This window comes from Bombus pyrosoma, linkage group LG11 (assembly GCF_014825855.1).
Source record: "Bombus pyrosoma isolate SC7728 linkage group LG11, ASM1482585v1, whole genome shotgun sequence".
Classification (NCBI taxonomy): Eukaryota; Metazoa; Arthropoda; class Insecta; order Hymenoptera; family Apidae; genus Bombus; species Bombus pyrosoma.
This window is the reverse complement of record NC_057780.1, coordinates 7,236,486-7,259,841: the sequence shown is the minus strand read 5'-3', so window position 1 is coordinate 7,259,841 and position 23,356 is coordinate 7,236,486. Positions and strand designations below refer to the sequence as shown.

Sequence of the window (23,356 nt, the reverse complement as noted above, 5' to 3'; positions counted from 1 at the left end):
CGATGGTGTCGGCGGGGTTGCGGAGGATACGTGGAGGGTGACGGTGACACGGCGTATCAGTGTCTCCATTCAAATGTCTTTCAGTTCGGATTTAAATAATCTTCGCTCCGGAAAATCCTCTTTATGCCCGATTCTTCCTGCGTGTAATAGCGAGCGGACCTTTTTAACACCGATAACCGATACATCTATGCCGCCATTGTTTCGAAATCGCGCCGACATTTTCGATTAATCGATTTTCACCGGATTCCCTACTCGCGTGCTCATAGATAAAAGTGGCGGGATTTTCTGAGTGTTAAGATTTCTTTTTTATATTTAGGATTCAAGTCAATGGCTTTTTTTTTCAATTTGTTGAAATATTTATATATTACAATAGTATTGCAAGAGGTTTCTTCTCGCCTAAATGGCAGTTAGTTTGTAGCCAACGTGATTCCACGGCCAGCTATCTTAAGTTAATTGTCAATGACGCACGGACATGACGAAACGTCGGTCCATCTAATTATGACGGGACTATAGCTTGGTGAAAGGCGCGCAGTTACGACTAAAAGTCCACGGTGTGCAATGTTGTGTCGCTAAATAAGTCCTGATCAGAAGGACTTCTCGCGTTGCACCACCAGTTAACGTTTTTGCGACGCGTTATTCTATTCTTCATTGTTTCAAAAATTAATAATAATCTTTATCGGCATAAACACTAACAACTCTTTACAAAAAGCAAACTTAATAAAACAGACTGTTACGACGTGAAACAATTTTCTATAAGAATTTCGAATCTTAACTTAGCTCTTCATGCATACATTATTCTTATATGTTTTGTACGATGAAAAAAAAACAGGAATAATTTTTATTTCGCAAAAATAAATTAGATGAAAGACTATTGTAATGTCGAACGATATTTTATAGAACTTTCGAATCTTTGAACTTAGTTCTTTACGTGTTAAGCCTATGTACTTTGCGTAATGAAGAGAGGATAATAATAACCTTGTCTTTATCTCTCAATGTCTGAAGATACCTTCGGATGTAATTACACAAGGCGTAACATGTAGTATAGATAAGATACGTGTAATTAACGAAGACGATATAGTTTGGAAGGTAACCGTGACACAATTTCACGGACCTTGTCCGTGAATCGCAGTTAGACCGGGCCCCTGACACCATCCTACGCACCTGCTAGTGGCCCGTGAGCGACGGAGGCTGCGATCATCTCCGAAGTTTTACGACGACACACGAGGGCGCAATCGATACCGCGGAAGGGAGAGGGGGGTTGTCTCCCCGTACAGTTACGGTATCTGTCGTACTCCGGCTCGAAAATTAAAGATCCGCCTGTGTTACGTGCACAAAAAGATGTTGCCCGTAACAGGAAAACGAGTTTCTTCATGAATATTGCATCTAATTTTAGAACCTTTTTTTTTTAGATTTCTATACTTTCTATTCCAAGCTGTTTGAAAAGAGCGCGCCACTTTTAATACTTCACAGATAACGAGGAGAATAGAAGACATAGGAATTTCTTTAATAGATATACTTAATGGTTCAAGCATCAAGGAAGAAGTGTTAATGAGAATTTGGATTAGTTATTCTTTTATTTTACCGAATATCCTCTATTCTTTTTATTTTTATTTTGAAATATTTTGAAATATGCTGTAATCCTTACATTTTATTCTGAAAGCATTGAATTTCAAACGTAAAGAACGAAGTCAATAAATTCGCAATAGGTATTTTATCCTTTAATTGAACGAATGACCCGGCAGAGGAAACCCGGGAGATTTGAATTCAATTATCGTAAATCTCTGTTTAATTTTAATATTCCTAGAGTTTCCCATTTTCTGTAAATGCTTGTTAATCGAATTATTACTATCGCAGGTAAAATAATGAAAAACAATTTGCAGGCTACGTTGCAGAGCTGTGGTTGCGCTCTTTTCTTTAATTTCCCAACAAGGTAGTTTTCTTTCGGATAAAAAGACCCTGGTACTGCCGCGATGATCAAAAGGGGAGAGAAGGTGAGGACAAAAAGGAGAACGAAAGCGTCATAGGGGAGAGTCAAAGAATTTTACTGGCGGCGCGCGCGCCTGCCCTCTCGCACATGCACAGCAACGGTGTTGGTTTGTTTTCCAGCTCGCATTGTGCGCGTCGTTCGTTACGTCTGGCAATTATCTGGCCGCAAGCTCGCGCTGCTTTTAACATTTTTAATCCGCGAAACTTGAGGCTGAACCGCGCAAAGTAACTTTGCCACCATTTCATCTCTCTTTTTTTGTTCCACGCTCGAGGAAATATTCTACAAAAAAAAAAAAAAAAAATACAAAACCAAAATGATCCACCGATACAAAGCACTCAATTGATCCATATGAAATATGGCTGTTCGAAAGTTGGATTCTAACGGAGCAGTATATACGCAGTTTTGTCCTATTCATAACAATCAATCACATTAAAGAAGAAGATATTTCGTGTAAAACAGGTATTGGAAGTTATTACAAAGATTTTTTATTTACAAACAGTAAAAATATGAAAATATTATTGGTCATTATAAATAGTGAGAATATTCGAACAACTTCCCCGGATGAAAAAGTTTGAAAAAATTGACACAGCAGTTGCTGGAAACTTATCTTTGGTATAGAAAATTTTTTAAAGCATGGATTACTTTAAGAGAGACTGTAAATAAAGAAACTTTAACAGTTTCATTCCGAAAATTGTTGAATTCAAAGACGAATAATTTTTATATATCTGACCCAATGAAACTGATTTATCTACCATACCATTTTTGGAAAGTTCATTGAACCATATGAAAATTCATTTGAATATATAATCTAACATCCTGTTTGAAAAATTGACATTTCACGTGTGCCAAACTAATATTGGCTATCGGCGAAGCAAACTGAATAATCGATTTACTTTTATTTATATTTGTATTTGTATAATAAGTTTTATTTAAGGTTTGGTTAGGTTAGTAGGTTTGGTATTGTCGATAGTTGTAGAATAATGGTCGAAACGATTCGAGATGTTGCATGACACCATTGGAAGCAATTCGAGGCATTCGCAGAGGCCATCGGCAACCACTGTCGAAAGGACGGAATTTCGAGGCGCCTCCTGCCGGTGAATCCGATCGATCAGTCGGCCCTGTTTGGCCTCCGACAACACTGAAATCTCCTCGACACTGTTCCCTGATGGATTCGACTGATCACGGCTCGCGATAAACGACCTCCCTGGCTTGTCGTCTTTTTACCCTCGGACGACTCCAAAAGTAAAAATTATGCTCAACGAATACGTGAAAAGTCAACATTTCTTGTTACAATTATAACCTAATTATACATATATTTAATATTATATCATAACTAGAGCCATGGGCCAAATTGAAATACTAGAATCACTAATGAATAAAGGTATAAAATTTGTACATTCTAGTTTGATACTTTAAAAACTCATTTTTTTCGTTACTATCCAAAAAAGATCAACTAAACATTTACATTACATAGTAATTTCGAGAAAAAGATCAAAATGAATGGCACGTGAAATGGGCATTTCTATATAGGTGGTACCTTACTAAAAATTACTCAAATCATCCAAAAAATTATGTATCGTTGTGTATCCATAAGGTCCCCATAAAAAAAATGAGTTGATCCCTTTGACTACTCTGATAGTTGAAATATTAAGTTTCTGAAATTTTACTTTTTTAACTTTGAAGTTTGTCAAAATCAGCCTTAAATCATTTAGATAGAAAGATGCTTAGTACATTGAACCGTGTTGCATGGAGGAAAGATGTCGCGGGAAACTCAAGAAGATGGCGAAGAAACAGTTCCGATCGAGATGCGTGCCTCTTTCTTTCAACTATGAAACGTGTAATAACGAGGCATTAAAAACGGGCCCGTTTCAAGTGAAACTTTCCAGAGACACGGATGGAGAAGGATGGGCGAATATACACCAAGAAAACGGACCGCGGGACCAAGCGGAGGAAAGAGTAAAAGCAGGTTAGAACGGTAATATAATATGCGAGCGTGTATTTACGCTCGTAGACGCGTGTAGAAAGCGCTGCTGCTCGATTTCGTTCAATTCTGCTTCGTTGCGTTGCCATGCCGCTGCAGCTTTTAACCGTAACTCCCAATAATACCATATTTCTTTGGATTCTTTTCGAGATCTAACGACGAAAATAGCACTCGAAAGGTTAATAAAATCTTTACTTTATAAACAATCATTTTTCTAAGATCAATCGTAAAATGTATTATAAATTTACATATTTTGAAATAGAAGACAAACCTATCATTCTTGGTTAAGATTAAAAAGTCCTCTTTTGGGATATCGCGCCGACTTTCTCTTCCTCTGTCTATTAAAAATATTTCGTGAAAGATATTCACTTTTTTTATAACTCAAATTTAAATCTATACGTGTGTCTTATGTGTATTTTAACTTTTTTTAGTACTCTTCTATGAATTTCTAAATTCTTTACAATTTTTGGTATATAATACTTAAGACTACATTACTATAATCTAGTATAACCTGCTGTTATCTAATAATATTTCTTAATTCCCTTATAATTTGATTTTCAACTACATATCTAGGTTAAAATCATGGGGAACTTGAAATATCTTAATACGTCATCAAAAAGCAGTACTGGGTAAGATGTCTCAGCCAAAGAGAGTGGAAATAATGAAAGATGCAATTCGGTGTTCGAATTATCGAATGAATAGGCGATGATGTTCTATGACAAACGTTTGCTGAGAGAACCCTCTGGCGGACAGGGATGACAAGATGTTTTACGCAATCGACTTTATCGGTAGATCGCGGCGTAACGATGTTACGACACTCCGATTAACCTTCTCTGTGTTTTACGCATCGAAAACGCGCGTAATCACGCGCTAATCCCTTGCATTCCTATATGCAAGTTCTCTAACTTGTTGGACTTTCTAGTTCACCTGTCCATGCGAAAAGCATACCTGCGTCTGTGCCTTGAAGAAGACCTACATTAGCTCCATTATTTCTCGAATATGGTGTGAACCGATCTATGGTATACCGATCCCTAAAGACTTCAAACATAAACTAACCACATACAAGATTCCCTGCTACATGCACGATTTTTAGCTATTCGAGGATTGAAATTTTTATGACTATTTCCAGTTACATTACTAAGTCAGTTGCAGAAAGTACTAATTTTTGGAATATTATCAATTATAGGAAGTATTTAAAAAGATATGAATTAGAGATACTATTTGTACATAAGATACTCATAATTGTAAATTAAACGTACTATTTGTACATAAGGTATCGTCAAAGATTCTGAATTAAGCTTTGAATAAAAACTTCAGAACAATTAACTGCATTTGGGAAGAAATATATCTCTATAAAGAGGAATTTCTACATGTTATATAGCATATATATATATATATATATATATATATGGCCCCCAAATGGGACTTCTTCCATATAATTCCTGAAATTTGATACTTGAAAAATACGTTTCTCATATCTAGAGAAAACCAATTGTACGAAATATCTGTGTTACACAATAATTTCAGGGAAAAGATTGAAAGTTAATGAATTAATGTACGCATATCCATAACCTTTCTGTTTGAGATCTGTATATACATTTCAATATACTTATAGTTGGAACCTAAAAAGATAATAAGTACATTGTAAAATTATGTAACCTGATGCAAGATTAAAAAATAAAGATTATATCCTGTAAATTAAATAACTTGCACGGTGATTGATTGTAAGTAAATGAAAGTAGATCTTTTGGAAATTGTGTACAATGTGGAAAAGTGAAGTTAATTACAATAATTACTTAAAGATCATAGATATACGAATAAAGGGGAGAGAAACATTAATGGGCATAAGAAGATGATTATCCGGTGTAATAAAATCGAATGAAAGTTGCGGTTTGGACGAGGGAATATGGTATCGTCGTCGCGGTAGAACTACGTAGAGCGATCGATATTACACGCGCTTCTCTCTCTTTCGAGGACCGATAATAATTCGGTGTTTTACGATGTTGATCGACCGTCGACATAATTACGCGACAGAGCTGGCAGCGTTACGTATGCCTGACGCCCAATTAATGCCGCGACACCGGCAAATTATCGGCCATCGCGTATTTTTCTCTCGACTTATTCCCTTCCTTCCAGTTCGTCGACTCGCTCTACTCCCAAGACAAACTGAAAACATCGTTCCCTTCGCCAGTCCAACCAATTCCACCATATTCCTCCTAAAGCATACCTTAACCGTAAACTGCCAAATTTATCAGAAATATCAGAAATTCTAGGATAAAATTCTGAAGAAAAATTTTACTAAAAATAGTCATATTTTGAGAGTCTTTTTTTTTTTAATTTCTTTTACATCCAAATAATTTCACCATATTCATTCTCGAATATATTCTAATCATAAGTTCAAATCAAATTTATTTTTTTTTTTATTTGGAAGAATTTTACAATCAATTCTCATTAATTAATTATTATTAATTATTAGAATTATAAGTAAATTATTCTGGCATGGTACTATAACTTGAATAATAAGTGTTTACCGTATGTTTGATTCTAGTTGAATCTAATGTTTAAATCTAAAATCAAATTAATCAAACATATAAGAAATTTGAAGGGAAAATTCGTTCGCCAAAAATAGTAATATTTCGCAAATTTTCTCTTCGAGTACATCCTTATGGATTCTAGATCCAGCTCAATTAGATGAATATTAAATAGCGACATTTTATAAATTATTAATTATCAAGCTAATATATTCTCTTGGATAAGAGGTGCAAGTTTGGTAATGAGATAAGTAAAGTTCTGCAAGAGTATTTTACTAATTACAAACCAATTGATCGTCGTACTCGAATTTTGTCGTAAAGTAAAATTGTGGACGATAAGCTTACAATAAGTCTATAACCTATATCTTGCTATTTTTCAATTTACTGATGTTATTAGGTAATAGACGATTCTGACTTGTACTTGTTAGGGACAACGCGTTTTCGTGATATGATGGCAGATAGCCTATTTGACCTTACCATAATTTATGACTGCGCCGAGGACCGAAGGACATCGGTAGGATGCTTGAGTGAATGTTTGGAAAGTCGATAGCCGGCGACTCGACTCGACATCGAGCTATGAGGTGTCGATGATATGACTGTTTACAAAATGCGTGAGATAGTTTTACTGATGGCAAGCAATTCGACATAGCATCGTCAAGGAACAGAGGATAGACTCTGAGAGACTTGGGGATGTTCGATTCTCGAATCGGTTCTGAATCGAATCATGATAATCGATCCTTTCAAAAAAATCGATATCAAAGAATTGATTCTCTCTCTCTCTCCCTCTCTTTCATAGATATAATCCTCTTATGGCAGCCATAGATGTGCAACTTTATAGAATTTGAAAACTTTATAAATCGAATACAAATACCAGGGAAAACTCACAGTTCAGCTATTGTCTGCAATTAAAAACTAGCCGAATGAAGCTGTTTGAATTGGTCTTTCAGTTCGTGACAATTTAGTCTCCCATCGGAAAGACCAATCAAATGGAATCATTTCTTCGACCGTTAAGCTCGATAAGTGTAGAATCGATGAATCTATTTTTAGGTTAAAGAATAAATGAATCGATCCTTGGAAGAATCGAACGCCAGAGAATTGATTCGAGATATCGTTTTTTCAACAAAAAAAATCGACTGTCCGAATAATCGAATAGAAATCGAACAGTGCTGGAAGTGACTGCACGACGCTTAAAAATTCTTAACATACGCAGATTCTAATATACGCGTTCTACCCGTTCACCAGAGATATAACGCGTACAATCTCTCGAGCTATCGTTGCGATATACTTTCGATGCTCGTTACGATAAACGAAAGAATCGGAGGAAGTTAGAATGGCTGCTTCGTTTGGTGGCTTTCTCCTCGGTGCTATGATCGATATAGGCAAGCATTTGAGTGCGGTGTAAACTCGTATATTAACTGGCTACAGAGGTAATAAGACACGTAGCTATGACGGCGGTGAGCGTTTTACGGCGTCAAAGCGAATCCATAATTACATCTGCATCGACAGGGCGTTCACGTGCGTTCACGTGCGTACCGCGGGGGGCCGTGTGCGCCACGTTTCTGCTCGCTAATCAATCGTGACGACAGACTGCTGCGCGAATCGCTTTCCTACCTATTGCCCACCTCCATATTCCAATTTCCCAACTCTTTTCCCCCCATATTTTTCCTTTCGAAAAACCAATTTCCAAAATACATGGGGGAAATTAGGATTTGTTAGGCGATATATTGTTGTTAATTTTGTTAATTCTCGAGTCTTTAAACTTTCATACCCTGCAACCTTGTTAGGCCACGCTATGCAGAGTATGCATCCGCTACCTGCAACATAGTTTTTCCTCGGTTCGATATATGTACATTAAGTCACAGTACGGTTATCTGTTGCTGACCATGATTACAGCTCAATATATTATTATCACATATATATTATAATAATAAATGAAATAAATATATCAATATATTATATATATAATTATGTATATATATATATATATATATATATACATATATATATATATGAATTACATAAATGAAGAAAATTATTCTCGTTTCCTTGCTTAAAAATTCATCTTTGACCGATGAAAAATTTTCCTATATTTTTGTGCACCATATGACGATAATATGATTATGATTGATTTGCGTAAATAAAGACAGCGAAAAGCGAAACGGTTCTATAGATGTATATACGTGGGTGAATTGGAAGCAAGTTACACGCCCTCGGGTTACGCCATTGACCCAACTTCGGAACCCTCGTTTTCATTAATCCTTTCAACAGAGCCTCTCTCTGCCGCCACGGTTGCTCGTCAACCTTTGTAGGCGACTCATTTATCCATCGATTCGGCACGCCGCGGTATATAAATAAATCATCATCCATCCCTCGCAATTTTCATTTGACTCAACTGTTTCCCTTCTTTTTTTCTTTTCTTTTTTTCGATAACCACTTTCCTCGTCTATATCCTAACATAATGTTAAAAAAAATTCGAAATCGAAAGTTTCGAAATTTGCAAAGTTCCAAATAGATGAGTCGATTCGAAGAGAAATTTCCAAACGTAGGAAATTCGAAACTTGATGAAGTTCCAAGGATTCGAAATTTGGGGAATTTCTGAATTTTGGAAATTCCACGGTTATAAAAATCACAATTTCGAAAAGTTTGTAACGATCCATGGCCGTAGAGAAAGTTCCAAGGTTAAAGCACATGTGTCGGCCGCATGGCCCGCCGAACGACGTCCGACCACAGGACGTCGTAAAAGAACAAACCCTGGGACTTACTGAAAAAACCCATGGGCCTTCAAAAAGAAAATTTACTGTTTTATTGCCTACGGATTTTTCCATCCTCATCTCCGAACACTGCGCCTTGGTATGCCACCAACGAAACAATCCACCGCGACTTCCAGATACCCACAGTCAAAGAAGAAATATACAAGTTCAAAAGCAGATACAACACAAGAGTCAACAACCACCACAACCCATTAGTCACCCAACTACTTGACACGACGGATCAGACCCGCAGACTAAAAAGAAAATACCCTTTAGATTGAAGTATTAAATTCAACTAGAATCAACATAATATAAATTATAATAATCCAAGTTACTGTACCACGCCAAATGAAGTTACTTAAAATTCTCAAGGAGAATTGATCGTAAATAAACTACCAAATAAAAAAAAAAAAAATTTCGGAAAAAAACTTTCTCTTCCGAGGACCTCGGTACGCTACAAAAAGGGAAACGGGGAAAAGCTCGAGTTGGTAGTTGATGGTAGTCAATGATAATCGCTGGTAGTCGCACGGTTAGTTGTATCGAGTTTGTATCAATTTTGTATCAAGTCTGTATGAAGCCAGTATCAAGGCTGTATCGGGACAGTAGCAGTTTAGTTCAGTAAGCATCAGAACTGTATCGTCATCGCTTGAGCTCGACGTGCGTCACGTTACGATCTAAAAACGACGCGCACTCGACATCGAAATAAACACTGTTGAAGTTAAACACCGTAGTACTTTAATAACACCCAACACGTCCACAGCCCCAGGTTCTATATTGAAAGAATTCCAAATAACTCGGAGAAGTAGAATCTTAAGTTAAATAGAATCCCAGAGAAGGAAATTCGACGATTATTTAGAAGTTTTCTCCACAATGTCGATTTCGACGATTTTTGAGTATGTTGTAAAACATCATATTCGGGACGACTTTTTCTTCCCACGAAAATGTTAGACTGTTAACACTAACCTTAGCTATTTTACTTCCCAATTTTTGTTAATATAAGAATTCACATAAAGTTCGATGAACAAAAGAAATAACGACGAATGTGGAATTTTTAATTAAATTTTGAAACCGGTCATTTGACCGGGCCTGATAACATTATCGTCAATTTCCGAGATATTCGCGAAAAACTGCCGGTAATGTTACAATATGAATTCTACCTATCGGTTGCCTTTTAACGCTATTAGTAATTATATACAAATTTACACTTCTCTTAGATTCTATACTATTGCATTTCCATTAGCGTGTAGGATATTATAGAAAAAAGCAGCGCATTTTAACTTTTTACACTTACAGTATCGCATACAAAAGATCTTCAATTAAAAATTTCCAAGTACGTATATCATTGTCACAATCCCCATATTGAAACTGAATTTTTACGAACAGATATATTGAAACCAAATTCAATTTTGGATACGTATTTTAATTAATTGGGAACTATGGGACTCGTTCCGAACAGTGTGCTAAAGACGCGTGCAACGAAGACACATCAACATATAGTGTACCATAAAAGATAAATCTAAACATGTTTACGTTTATGTATATGTTTACGTTGAATATGTTCGAGCTGAAGTTAAGTTGAAGTTAAGGTTGGCTTTGTTATCTGTTACCCCGAACTTATGTTAGGTTTACTTTTAGTTTAGTTTTTTTACTGAAAATTCTCAATGCAACAATTGATCGTAAATTAATAATAAATAAAGAAAAAGAAACCTTTAGTTTTGATTCCAATTTAGTAAGATCCTAAAGGTAGAAAAAGAAGGTCCTCTGTGCTAAGAATAATGTATAAGGTAGGATAAGATATTGTAAATCGAGACGTACACGTAAGACATTCAAATAAATCATCAAAATATTAAAACCAAATTGAGATATGTGTGTTTGCGATGGGGTTACGGGTAGCTGTATCACTTTAGATGTGATGGGTGGTCTAAATAAAGTATGGGATTGAGTGGAAGTTAGAAGCAGAATAGAGAGTTAGAGTAAAGCTGAAAAATAAAACAAATGTATATATGTATGTACCTGATTTATCTTTTAGCTTTATATATTTAATAATATATATATAATAAATTAAAAGCAACGCAAGCATACACCAAATTAGAAGCATTATTCGACAAACGCCTGCATAGTAATATCCAATTCCAGTCAATTATTTAATTTATAAATATATAAAGCTTAGCATCGTTCGCTGGTCGTATTCTTTACGAATAATCTCACGATTCACCAAAGTCGAACGTTCATCCTAATTTACCAGCAAAATCAAGTTCTGGCTTACGCGTGGCCATCGTCTTTGGACAGCTCTCGTGTGACGACCACGCTACATAATCGATATTCTCGGTATGCCCAAATGCCTTATAACACGGGTTATTGATTTGCAACTCCGCCTCTCTGTCGGTGTATACGCGCGCATAGCACCGGCATAATAAACGCTGACCGTCCTCTCGACACCTTCTCAAACCATTCGCCACGCGTTCCCCGCATCGCGTCGCGTCCCGTCGATCTAAGAAAGATAACCCATAGTATACATACGGTATACGCGGACAGTTATCGCCTCGTTGACCTTGGAATCACCGATGCATCGTCGTCCCGGAACTACAATACCTCTACACTTCTCCGCTTATTTCGCCTAGTCGCGTGTTCGTTTGCTTATGTCGAGCCAGATACGAAAAAATGCACTGGTCTAAGTTCGGTTGAAATAGAATTTTGGAGATATTGGTAGATACGTATATATATGTACATATAGTTTATGATATGGATAATTGTAGATCATAATTATTGTAATATTAGATATTCATGCAAATTCGTATTTTTATAAAGACAAACGAAGCAAGGTTTCTACATAGAATGTTTTATCTGTTAAATGTTATAACAATTAATATTATAATACCTGTGATATTAGAATACGTATTATAATAGGTGTTAAACTTCGTATATTTCATATAGCTTTGGATATTATGCGCGTTCTGTGGGTTTCTGTACTTTTAGATCTCACGTAAACGTACAGCAACCTGTGATTTATTTATCAAATATTTTTTCCTGTTTATATATTCGCCGCTGTATATATGTATACAGTACAGTATATATATTTACATGTAATTATACTATCAATAAGACATTAGACAGCAATAAACGCAGTCTATTTGTTTACATACTTTTTCCGTTTATGTATTCTCCACTGTATACATATATGTGATCGTACTATTAAAAAGACACTACAATGTAGTAAATTAGATCTGTGTGATCGGATAGCACATAGAACAGATATCCAGACGAGGTGAACATCGAAACTACCATACAAACGTACATACATGTAGCATACTACCATACATGTTTAGCCGAAACAGGCAATAAAATATTTAACGAATGGCAAAGTGCTAATCGAGATTCCAATATTTGCACGCGTTCGGAATAAAGAATGTGTTAACAGACTGGCACCTGCTATAGGATAGCATTAAACGGGTCATTGACTAAATAAAATAGAAAAAAGGTCAGGTAATGATTCTGCACTGTACCGTGTTAACCTAGGGGAATAAGGACAGTTTACTGGTGAATTGAGAATGAAAGATACCAGTGGAATGAGATTAGCAGATACTAGTCAAATACAAAGAAATAATACTAAATTGGTATTTTAGTAAATAAGAGGACTAATAATGGTTTCTGGTAAATTGGGAGCAAAATCTAGCAGAATAAAATGGATGGATATATATTAACTAAATACAGAGAAACATTAGTATCATATTGATACTTGTGGCAAATCAAACGAATAAGAATGGTTTCTGATAGATTAACTGTAACATTGTGAATACTTACTAATGTGAAACTGCCTCTAGTATATTAAATACAAAAAATATTAAAAATACAGGACGAACAAAGCAGATGGAAAATAAAGGCAATAAATAAGATAAAGGAAAATAATGATTGATAAAGATAATTGAGAATAGCTATTACAAGTAACAAGTAACTGTCGATGATGGCCCGTTTGAAGGCTGTTTCCAAGACTGTTACAAACTTGTGAAAAATATCAATTTTGTTATCACGCTTGTTGACCGACATACGCATTCGCTTAATAAATGAGAATGTGGAAGCTCTGCAAGGAGCATTTTAAACAGTTCGAAAATACTATCGGATAGTTTATGCCACTAATTAAGATATTACGAGCAAACGAGATGTCGCATATGGTACTCTGCTCAAGCGTTAACATATTTTAACTAGCAAGGATAGGTGTATAGTTTTTACAATAAAAAAACGAATTCTACAGCATTAATAAATATTAATGAAATACGTTACATATGAAAACGATTTAGGAATGTATACTAATAGATCAATTTCATGATTCCTGTTAAATGAGATATATAAGAGATGAGAAATATAAGTATTATCGAAATAATGTATGAAAATGAAAATAGTGCTTGACTGAAACGTGTATTTAGTAAAACGGGACCTGCGAATACCAGTTGAACAAGTGTCGATACTACTTAAAATATCAAATGCAGATTAAAAAAGAAGTTTGACAAGAGTCTTACATAATAGAGTTAATCCTATCGTGACTTTTTAATTTTTATGCGGCAATCTTGTTTATATTCCTACAAATAAGGAGGCTCTTAATGTCTTAATACTTTGAGGACCGTGTATTGCGTATAATTTAACCTTTAATTCCCGCGTATTTTTCCAGTGACTGAAAAGACGGTTCACACGGTCGCTCAGAAACTTTGTTCCCGTCTCCAATCCGCAAAATGTTAAGAGATATTCAACATAAAATCGAAGCAAGAAATCAATATGAAATTCTTTCATATTTCGCTCAAACTTGAAACAATTTTCGATGTGAAAAAGATACAATGAGTGGAAAGCAGCAAGGTTAAAGGTTAAAGCTTATTCCTCGTACGGATGGAATATATGATATTATTACGAAATAGTTTGAGAAGGTAGCGTTTCACGGGGATGGAGAAGTGGGTGATAAAGCTGAAACGAGGTAAAAAAAAGTGGCAGAGTTGAGACTAGCGACCTACGGTAGCATGTCATTCCGGAAGTCCGGTTAAAGTAGCGGTTGCGTACACGAGCGCCTGCTTGATAGGTGGCACGAGCAGGGAAGCACTTTCGCCCGTGCGTAAACCTTCCTTAAAGGCCGCCACCTTCTCGCAACTCCCCCCTCCCCCTCATTGCTTAATTACACGTTGCTCGTTAATCGGTCTATCGAACGTTCTCGTAACTCCACGTTTATAGCGAGAAAACTTGTCGTACGTTGAAATTTTCGAAAAGGAAAATATCGATCAAATATCAATTTAAATATTAATTAATTTAGAAATTAAAAATTTGTAATTTTAAGATTCCGTACATTTAAACGATTGTTAGCCTCTTGTTTCATAATATTGAAAGTCGAGTTACGTTCATGGCAAAGACTACAGTTTCGATCTAATAAAGATAGGTTATATCCGCGATAAAACGTAGTTTGAATTCTAACCTCAATTTCAAAGGTTATTTAAATATACGTTATATAGAATATTTCAATATTACGTTTGCCGCGGTGTTACGCCAATAAATAACTTAACATCGCCCTACTATAGTAGCTACTAAAAAAATCATGAGTCAAGAGGTTAAACCTTTCACGAAACTCTTTAACCTATGAGTTACTACTCGAGTAAGCGATAAGCATGTATGTTTTCGTTGAAACTGATGTGTTTCTATTATTCGTGATGACTGAAAAACAACTTTTTTTTACAAAATAAAAAAAAATTTGTTTTTGAGATTTGTTTTTGAAAGACTTAATGATTCCAGTGTTTCGACAAAGAATACTTCGAATGGCGGCTGTTTGCTAATTTGCAGTGTGATTTCGAGCCACGGCCACGAAGGCGATAGGATAATAATAAAGCTGCAAGGAGTATTGCGCGTGTTATTCGCGCAGTGGAAACAGCCTTGCGGCTCCCACTTTCCATTGCGTCACCGCAGGATGAGACCTTCGCAAGCCTCGTTACATTTCGGCCTCCGTTCTTTTTCTTTCTCGTCAATAATCTTCTCGTCCAATTCGACGATTAGTCTCTCGTAAAGACATTTCGATAAAAATGACAACGTACTGCAAAACTTAAAAAGAATTGTCTCACGTATATCTCGTGTATTCTCCTTTGTCTTTCATAGTAGATTTGTATAGCATGGATTTTATAGTAGTTGCACGGTACATTTAAAAACAAGGAATACGTAATTGTTCGTTATAATAATTATAGGTTTCAATTTGTATTTTTCTGCCGTATGACATATGAATAGCAAAATGGCCTCAATATTCGGCGGAACCATATTTAACGCTTACTAGATTCTCTATATAACTAATTCGTGCCGTACACTAATTTTTTATGAAATACATACAACGATGTATAACCTAACCCCAAAAGAAATTAAAGTCTAAAGAGTAAAACGGGCTGTAGTTTTACAAAACTAAATTACATTATTATTGTTTATTTTATGTAAGGTCACGTTAAACATCTTTTATTGTAATTAGTGACCGTGACTAACAAGATACATAACAAGAATATACAAAAAAACGAAGTATAAAATAGCATAAGACATGTTACAAACCTAAGTAACAGTATTTGTATATTCTGAACGCGTATGTATCATATACAGTACAATTACAGTAGAATACAGAACTGAATTATAATTCACAAGAGAATCGAATGTATAATATAATCGTATGTCTCAGAATGGACGAGTGTTTAGCACAGAAAGAACGTTTAATACATATTTTGCTTCTACTTGTATATGCATGTATCAATTTTTAATTTTCTTTTGTCTGCCACTATATCTGTTCACAGTAAATATCTCGTAGCTCCTATACATATGCATACACTGACATAAAGAGATAAAGGCGTCGTACGTTAGATAAGTGCTCAAATATCTTCGTAACCAGTGTGAGTCGTGAATCGAGTCGTAAGTTATTAGTCATGGCCGATACGAACACATTGGCTCGAAATCGACGAGTGTTTACGCTTTGGACGCGTTGGACGCGCAGGAGACGCGTATCGATCGCGCCGCGACGATAAGTCGATCGTGAACGGCCTCGTAATTTATTATTCGTAATTAATGGTAATCATGGCCGATCGCGTTCGATTACGAGCCGAGTCGAATTACTTGCAACACGTTCCCATTCTGACGCCATATTTTATTCACTGTTTCCCTCGGTTAATGTGCAAAACTATGATTCTAATCATTTCGACATAATAAAATTATCGTGTACAATCGTAAAACGATATAATACTAGAGAACTTCTAGCTGTTATTTCAGTTATTATAATTCTCGTAATGGTTAATAACAATCTCGCAATAATTTAATCAACAACACTTGGTTTAAAATTCAGATTCCTTAACATTTCCAGGAAAGATATGCTCCACTGATATATACCAATTTAAAAAAAGATGTTTATCAAACAAGGAACATATGATGCAATAAAATTGTTCGTAATAATGACCTTCTAATTATTTTCAGTAGTGTACGATATAGGTGATTTCGTTTCCTGAAATTGTAATAACAACATTCATCTTCATATATTATACTTGTAATTGTAATTGGTATATACGTTATTTTATATCCTTTGATTTATATAATCGTCAGGATTTTTCTGGAACTATTTGGAATTTTTCTATAGTGGAATTTCGAAGATCTTGCTTCTAGAGAAAGAGAAACGTAGATAATCGAAGGTCTTTGGTACACGAGCCGCCAGCTCGCTCTTACGCGGTCCGATTTCAATGTCATCGACATTCTTAATATGGACTTGCCCACATTTCGTTTCGTATCCTCATAGGAGAAAGACTCGGACGCGCCGAATTCGGAACCTTGGGAAAGGTCAGCGCTCGAGGGACCTCGCTGGAAACACCGAACAAACCTCCGAACGACAATTATCCGTGTACCAGCTAAACAAATCTAACTTCTTGCTATTCGAATCGCATACCCGATGAACACCTTTCGAAGGCTCTTTGCGATTCAGCTATATCTCACCATTCTTGTACTATATTTTCTACTAGATTTTTTCTACTTTTTACTTCCTTAACCTAATTCGTACCTTTGTAGAAGAGATACGTGATAATAGAAATATGAACGCTACTAGCGCCACATGCAGATGTGTAACAATTTAAGGTTAAGAAAGAAGAAAATAAATTTCATACAGTTATTGTTTCTAATGATATATAGAAGTACATTGTATTACTAAATACGTTGCACTATGGTAGATACGTTGCTTCGATCCACCATGCAGGCTCTCAATTAAGATTCCAAATTCTTTTACAGAAAATATAAAGGATGAGACTGCCTGTAACGTACATATTACACGGATATATTGCTTTTTTACATTTATAACAGAGCAATGCATTATTATATTTATAATCAAATTATCAGAAATAACAAGTAAAGTTCGAAACTCTGAATATAGGCACTGAAAGAGGCGAAACGAAATAAGGAGTATAAAATATTCCTCGAAAAATCCCCAGGAGATTCCTAAAGAACTTCAAAGAAACGATAACGAATTTATAAAAAAAATGTCGAAAGATCTATCAACGAAATTGAACGATCGAATAGTAATTGATATCTAAAACGTGGAAACATGAAATTTAAGGAAATAGAAGGTGAAAGACGAGGGGAAAGGCGACGAAACGCGAAAAGTACCGTTGCGTGGGGAGCAGAATGGCGCGGTTTTGCAGCGGGATAAGGAATTCTACACCGGCGAATATTCAACGCGAATCACGCTCTCTGGGAGTATCGAGCTTGCACCTGGACCAGTTTTCTGCCGCAATGCTGCCGTGTCGAAGCTGTCTCTCCCTCTCCCCCTCTCGCTTCTCCTATACACGCCACTACTCTCCTCCGCTACGCTCTTCCCTCCATACTTCCCAGCTTCCCTTGCTCTCACTTTCTCTCTCTCTCTCTCTCTCTCTCTCTTTCACTTTCTGTGTCTCTCGCCCTACGCGTTTGCATTTTTTTCATCAAAACGTTTCGGTCGTCGGACGAGTATAGTTCCGCCGGTGAAACGGATGCATTTTAAATCTTGCCGCACGATGAAAATTCAACGCCGTCAATGGTATAAACAGTTTCTATCATCGAAATTGAGAAAAGCTTATCTTTCTTTTGTCCGTCGTTAGGTTCTTTGACACCAGAGATGAGAAACTTCTTAATAAATTGATAAGTTAGGTGAGAGATTATGGAAACACATGGAATTAACCTTTAAGCGTATGGTGTTGGTATATGACAACATAACCTATACCATCTAATATGAACCTCTCTGACCAGCTTCACTTTTTATAAATTTAGTAAATGAAAACGTAGAAAAATGCACAAATATGAAATAAGTTTTTTAATTTTTCCATCTTATAAATCATAGACCGACGATTTCAAACTATCGTTGCATTTGAAGAAACCACGCATTTAACGATTCGAATATTTTCGGCGCGATGTCGGAATAAAACGCGCTATATGTATACTTACATAGAAGATACAGTGTAGGAAAGGAGTGAACGAACTCCCGGTGGAGGTCCTTCGGACGGGCGAGCACTGCGATCGAAACGCGTATACACCTGTAAATGTTAGCGTGTCCCTGACTCGGCAATTAGGCCAATGCCTTTGCGAATCGATGACCTGACGAAAAATTGTCCATATTCGCCACTAACTCTACGCTACTGCTGACCGAGAAGATACGGAGATATATTTCGATTTACTAGCTTCTTTCAAATCAATCGAAAATCTTAATTAATATATATACATAGAACTCGATCATTCATTAACGTACACTAAGTTAACCTAAATTTAATTTTCAAAACTAATCGGTCTCCTAATGTGCAAGTTTCGTGAAAATGATAAAAGTGAGAAAAATTGTAGATGGTAAAAAAAATCTAGCGATCAGGTAACTAGCAATTGAGAAATGTAAATACGCACGATATTGTTCCAATCTAGGAAGAAAAGCCGAAACTCGGCATGCGAGTTCGCGCAGGTTATACGGGGAAGAAGTTTCGCATAGTTAGAGAGATGTGCGCGGAGAAGGGACGAATTTCTCGATCCCTTCGCGGCAAAACCTTCGCCTGATGAGAAGCTTTAGCTGTAGGGGACCTTAGATATTCATGAAAATGGAGTTCCCTAGCGCACCGACGAGATACAACCGAGAAAATTCAGACGACAGGTTGCTGGCTCCTCCATTCTCACCAGAATTACCGCCATTACCTATTCACATTATTTAAAATCGGCAAGTTTAAATTATTCCATTCGATCGTTTCGAATTGGATATCGAAAAATTAAATTAAAAAATTCATAATACAATCTTAAAAGGTCGTCCACGGAATTACCACCATTACCTAATCTGTTCGCAATATTATTTAACATTAATAAATTCATAATTTTCTATTTCTATTATACTGATTGAATATGAAAAGATAAAATTGAAAAATACAATTCGAAAAAGTTGAAAAAGGCAAGCAATTATGTTCAGGTTGGTAAGAATGAAGGAGTAATTTACTCGCACCTTTTTTAACGCAAACTGCCTGTTTAAACAGATATAGCGAGCGACAGATGTTACAAATTGACGCCCACTACTTCAACAGGTGTAAATCTGACGTAAACGCGAAATTTTCTAGTCGCTCTAGAATTGTTCTCTTACCAGTCGTTGCCCCTACCCTCTATCGGTGTATTTTACGCTTGTAGGCAATGAGCATCGTAGGCCGATGTTAGTTTGTGATAAAGATAATCGTAATTCATACTCAACGCGTTCGTATATTAAACGATAATAAATACGAAATAAACGACGAGGATAATCACGATAGAAGTTGAATGGTATATTAAAAGTTTAAGCTGACGATTTGTCAACAACGATTTAAGCGTCTGTTGCAAAAATACGCGTTTGATAGAAACGGCCAGGTGAGGTTGGCATTGCCAAACACGATATTGCTCCCGCAAACATTTATGTGCTGTGAAACAGGTGCGAGTCGTGCTTCCCGTGGCACGATACGTGCCAGTCGATGTGCCGTGTCCGTACGCTACGGATAACGGACAAGTGCTTTGAAAATATTACTAGCGAAACATGCCCGTAAAGATCCCCACGATAAACCACTGGTTTCTTTCGAATTTACTGCTATATTTTACTTACTTCTTTCGTTAATCATCTAGTTATGTTAATTACAATCAAAATTGACATAGAGAATTTTATATTCTATACGTATGTATATATGTATATTGAAAAAGATTTCCAATATTGAAATGTTTGAAAATTCATTTCCAGCTTCGATGATGTGAAGGAGAAAGAACGAAATTTCATCAGTTTCAGATTCTTGAAACAACACGATTAAAATTTTTGAAAATATTGCTATCAAAATATGACCATAAAGAATCCTCCAATAATATTCAAAATTATCTAACTACATTAATTGCATGCGGAATTAAATAGAGAATTTCACACATTCTATACATTTAAGAATTTTTCAGATATTAAAATGTTTGAAAATTCATTCGAATTAGTACCAGATGATTAACGATGTAAAATAAAAAGATCAAAATTTCACTAACTTGAAATTCTTGGAGTGATACGATTAAAAATGTTGAAAATAGCAAACAGAAATACGAGCTGTATATTAAATAAAGTTCCTACTGTGTTTTTCCGAGCCGACGTAACTGCGAATCTCAATTTTCCGGAACAAATTTAAAAGTCAATTAACCAGACTATCCCACACGACGCGTTCAAAGCGCGCAAGGAATATTTGTAACTGTAACTACATAGTTTCCTGGTGCAAGATGCGAACGCGATTAATTTCTTGTCGATAAACGTAACGAGTCAGTAATATCAATTGATGCCGATCGATTTTCCCCTTATTTAAACCAATCATTCTTCTTTTCGATTTTCTTCACCAAAATGTTTCTTCCGTACCAACCATGTATACACGTTATTAATCTTAGTGCTGCACGAAATATAATTTTCGAATAAATTACATTAGATCACGTCGTACATGCTCACGCTCCCACCTTTCACTTTTCTTTCCTTTCAACTTTCTGACTTTCTTCGACTGTATTAATTACACTATGTCTATGCCTCTAAAGTTATATACGCATGCACATGCAGAAAACAATGTTACAAGCAGAACGAAATATATTAGGTTAGTATTACTTATCGTTAAAATTTAAATTTGACAGTGGCGTCGATCTGCTTATCTGGTGTATTTTCGTATATAACACAAAATTCACGTTACTTCTGTTGGGGTGAGTATTAAGAAATCACAATAAAAGCCGTGAATGCGGCGCCAGACGTTCGTGCGGCCAGTAAAAGGGACAAGAAAGTGGAGAGGCTGGTCCGGAAAGCAGCTGTTCAATAAAAGGATGTTCAAACCCTATACGGCCAAATGTCACATGGTTCGTACCTCACTACATTTACGTACTAACACATTCAGTCACCATTTTTACAATCTTTGTTGTAAAGGAATTTTATCACTTCGAAAAACATTGCTTATTCGTCACGAAGACGTTGTCTAAAGATAATAAAAATTACGGTAGGAATATGTCGCGTTTGTCGAACGGTCGATAAGTACAAGATATTTATTATTGAAGATCGCACTGATAAAATTTGCGCACGTTGTTAATGATCGAACGTCACCGTGACATTGTTTTACGAATTACGAGTAAACGTTATGTAAAGAGACAACGAAAATGAAAGTCGCGTACCTAATGAAACTAGCCACAAATCAAACGGTCCTCCATAATCTCGACTCGGATGGTAAAGCGGTGACGCGTTTCAAACGATCGTAGAAACGCGTGAAACCGCGCGCAAGAAAACAAATGTCGGTAACGCGCGGTTCATGGGGTGTTACGGGTCAGGCTTTATCCTTCGTAAAACACTCGGCCGATGTCGATACGTCCTCGAACAATATGTTCCTTCGCAGTTTATTTTGCTCGAAGCTCGATTCGATAAGATACGCGACCTTTAAGAGACACCGTAGCCTCGATATATAGAACGGATATAGAACGTTTTCTTTCTCATCGAAACATTATCGATATCGTCGTTTTGAAGCTTAATTATTTCTCCATTACCTTCTATACGATTGTCGACGAATACGGACAGTCAACGGTGCTTTGTGTACCGTGTGTTACGTGACACATCGATGCGAACGCGCACACGTATGCCGGTGAACGTCTTAGAAATCAAAACTGACCTAGAAACAGCTGTTAGCGACAAAAGCGAATTAAGAAAAAGCGAACGCCATCGAGAAATCGATCTCTCCAGCAAAAATCTACTACCTCATTGGACCGATGTTATTCGACATTTTTCAGGTTCGATTAACCCCTAACAATATCCGGTCGGGCGACGCATTCAAGGATTATCGTTCGTGACACTGTCCAATGTACTCGAGCAACGAGCATGGAAGCAACATGCCCCAAAGGGTCAACTAGGCATCCACCTCGATACAGGTTTTCACCAGGTGCACACCGATCTAGCATCGACGCCACTGTTCATGTACCTACATATATAGGTGTACATCTGTACATATGTATGTATATATGCGTGTATGTATGTGTGTGTACGCGCGCGTGTCGAAAACGCAAAGGACAGAGGTTCGAGAAGAAAAATTGCGAAGGTCGTGCGCTCACCCTCGAGCAGGTGCCAGTCCTCGTCGAGCGAAGCCAGAGCCTGTGCCTGATTCGCCTGTTGTTCGAAGTCGAGCATCTTGGCTCTTCGTTCCAGTCTGGCCTGCCTCTTTATGACCCTTCGGCTTCTGTAGTCTCTCCGTTAGCACCGACTAAATATCTTGTATCACTCCACCTCCCACAGTAACCGACCACGTTACCAATATGTAAGTCGAATCGTACCGATCGGCCACGGAAGCGAGAATAGTGATATCGTTCGTATTTAAAGAGAGCGTGGAGACCGCGCGGAATCCTCTGTCGAACGGCAATTGAAAACTGGTATGTATATCAAAGTCAGACTTTCCCCTCGAAGAAACGTCCGCTCGGATTATCTCGAACGTCCTTTCGTCACGAGACTAAGAGCGAAGAAGACGGTTAGAGAAAGAGGAGACCGGGAGTGGGAGAGAAAAAGTTAGAAAGAGAGTGAATGAGCGAAGAGCGAGAGAAAAATAGAGAGCTGTTGTGGAAAGGACGAGATAGCGCTTCTGGA

At 36.7% G+C, this 23,356-nt stretch overlaps 1 protein-coding gene across 1 annotated transcript in view; it reads right to left on the bottom strand.

Moving 5' to 3' along the window:
* LOC122573091 overlaps positions 1-23,059 on the bottom strand; it is a 92,826-nt gene extending 69,767 nt beyond the window's left edge. The window contains exon 1 of the mRNA XM_043739026.1: positions 22,831-23,059. Within this exon, the coding sequence (XP_043594961.1) occupies positions 22,831-22,906 (76 nt within the window). The 5' untranslated portion in view covers positions 22,907-23,059. The remainder of the gene's footprint in view (positions 1-22,830) is intronic.
* Positions 23,060-23,356: the final 297 nt, after the last annotated feature.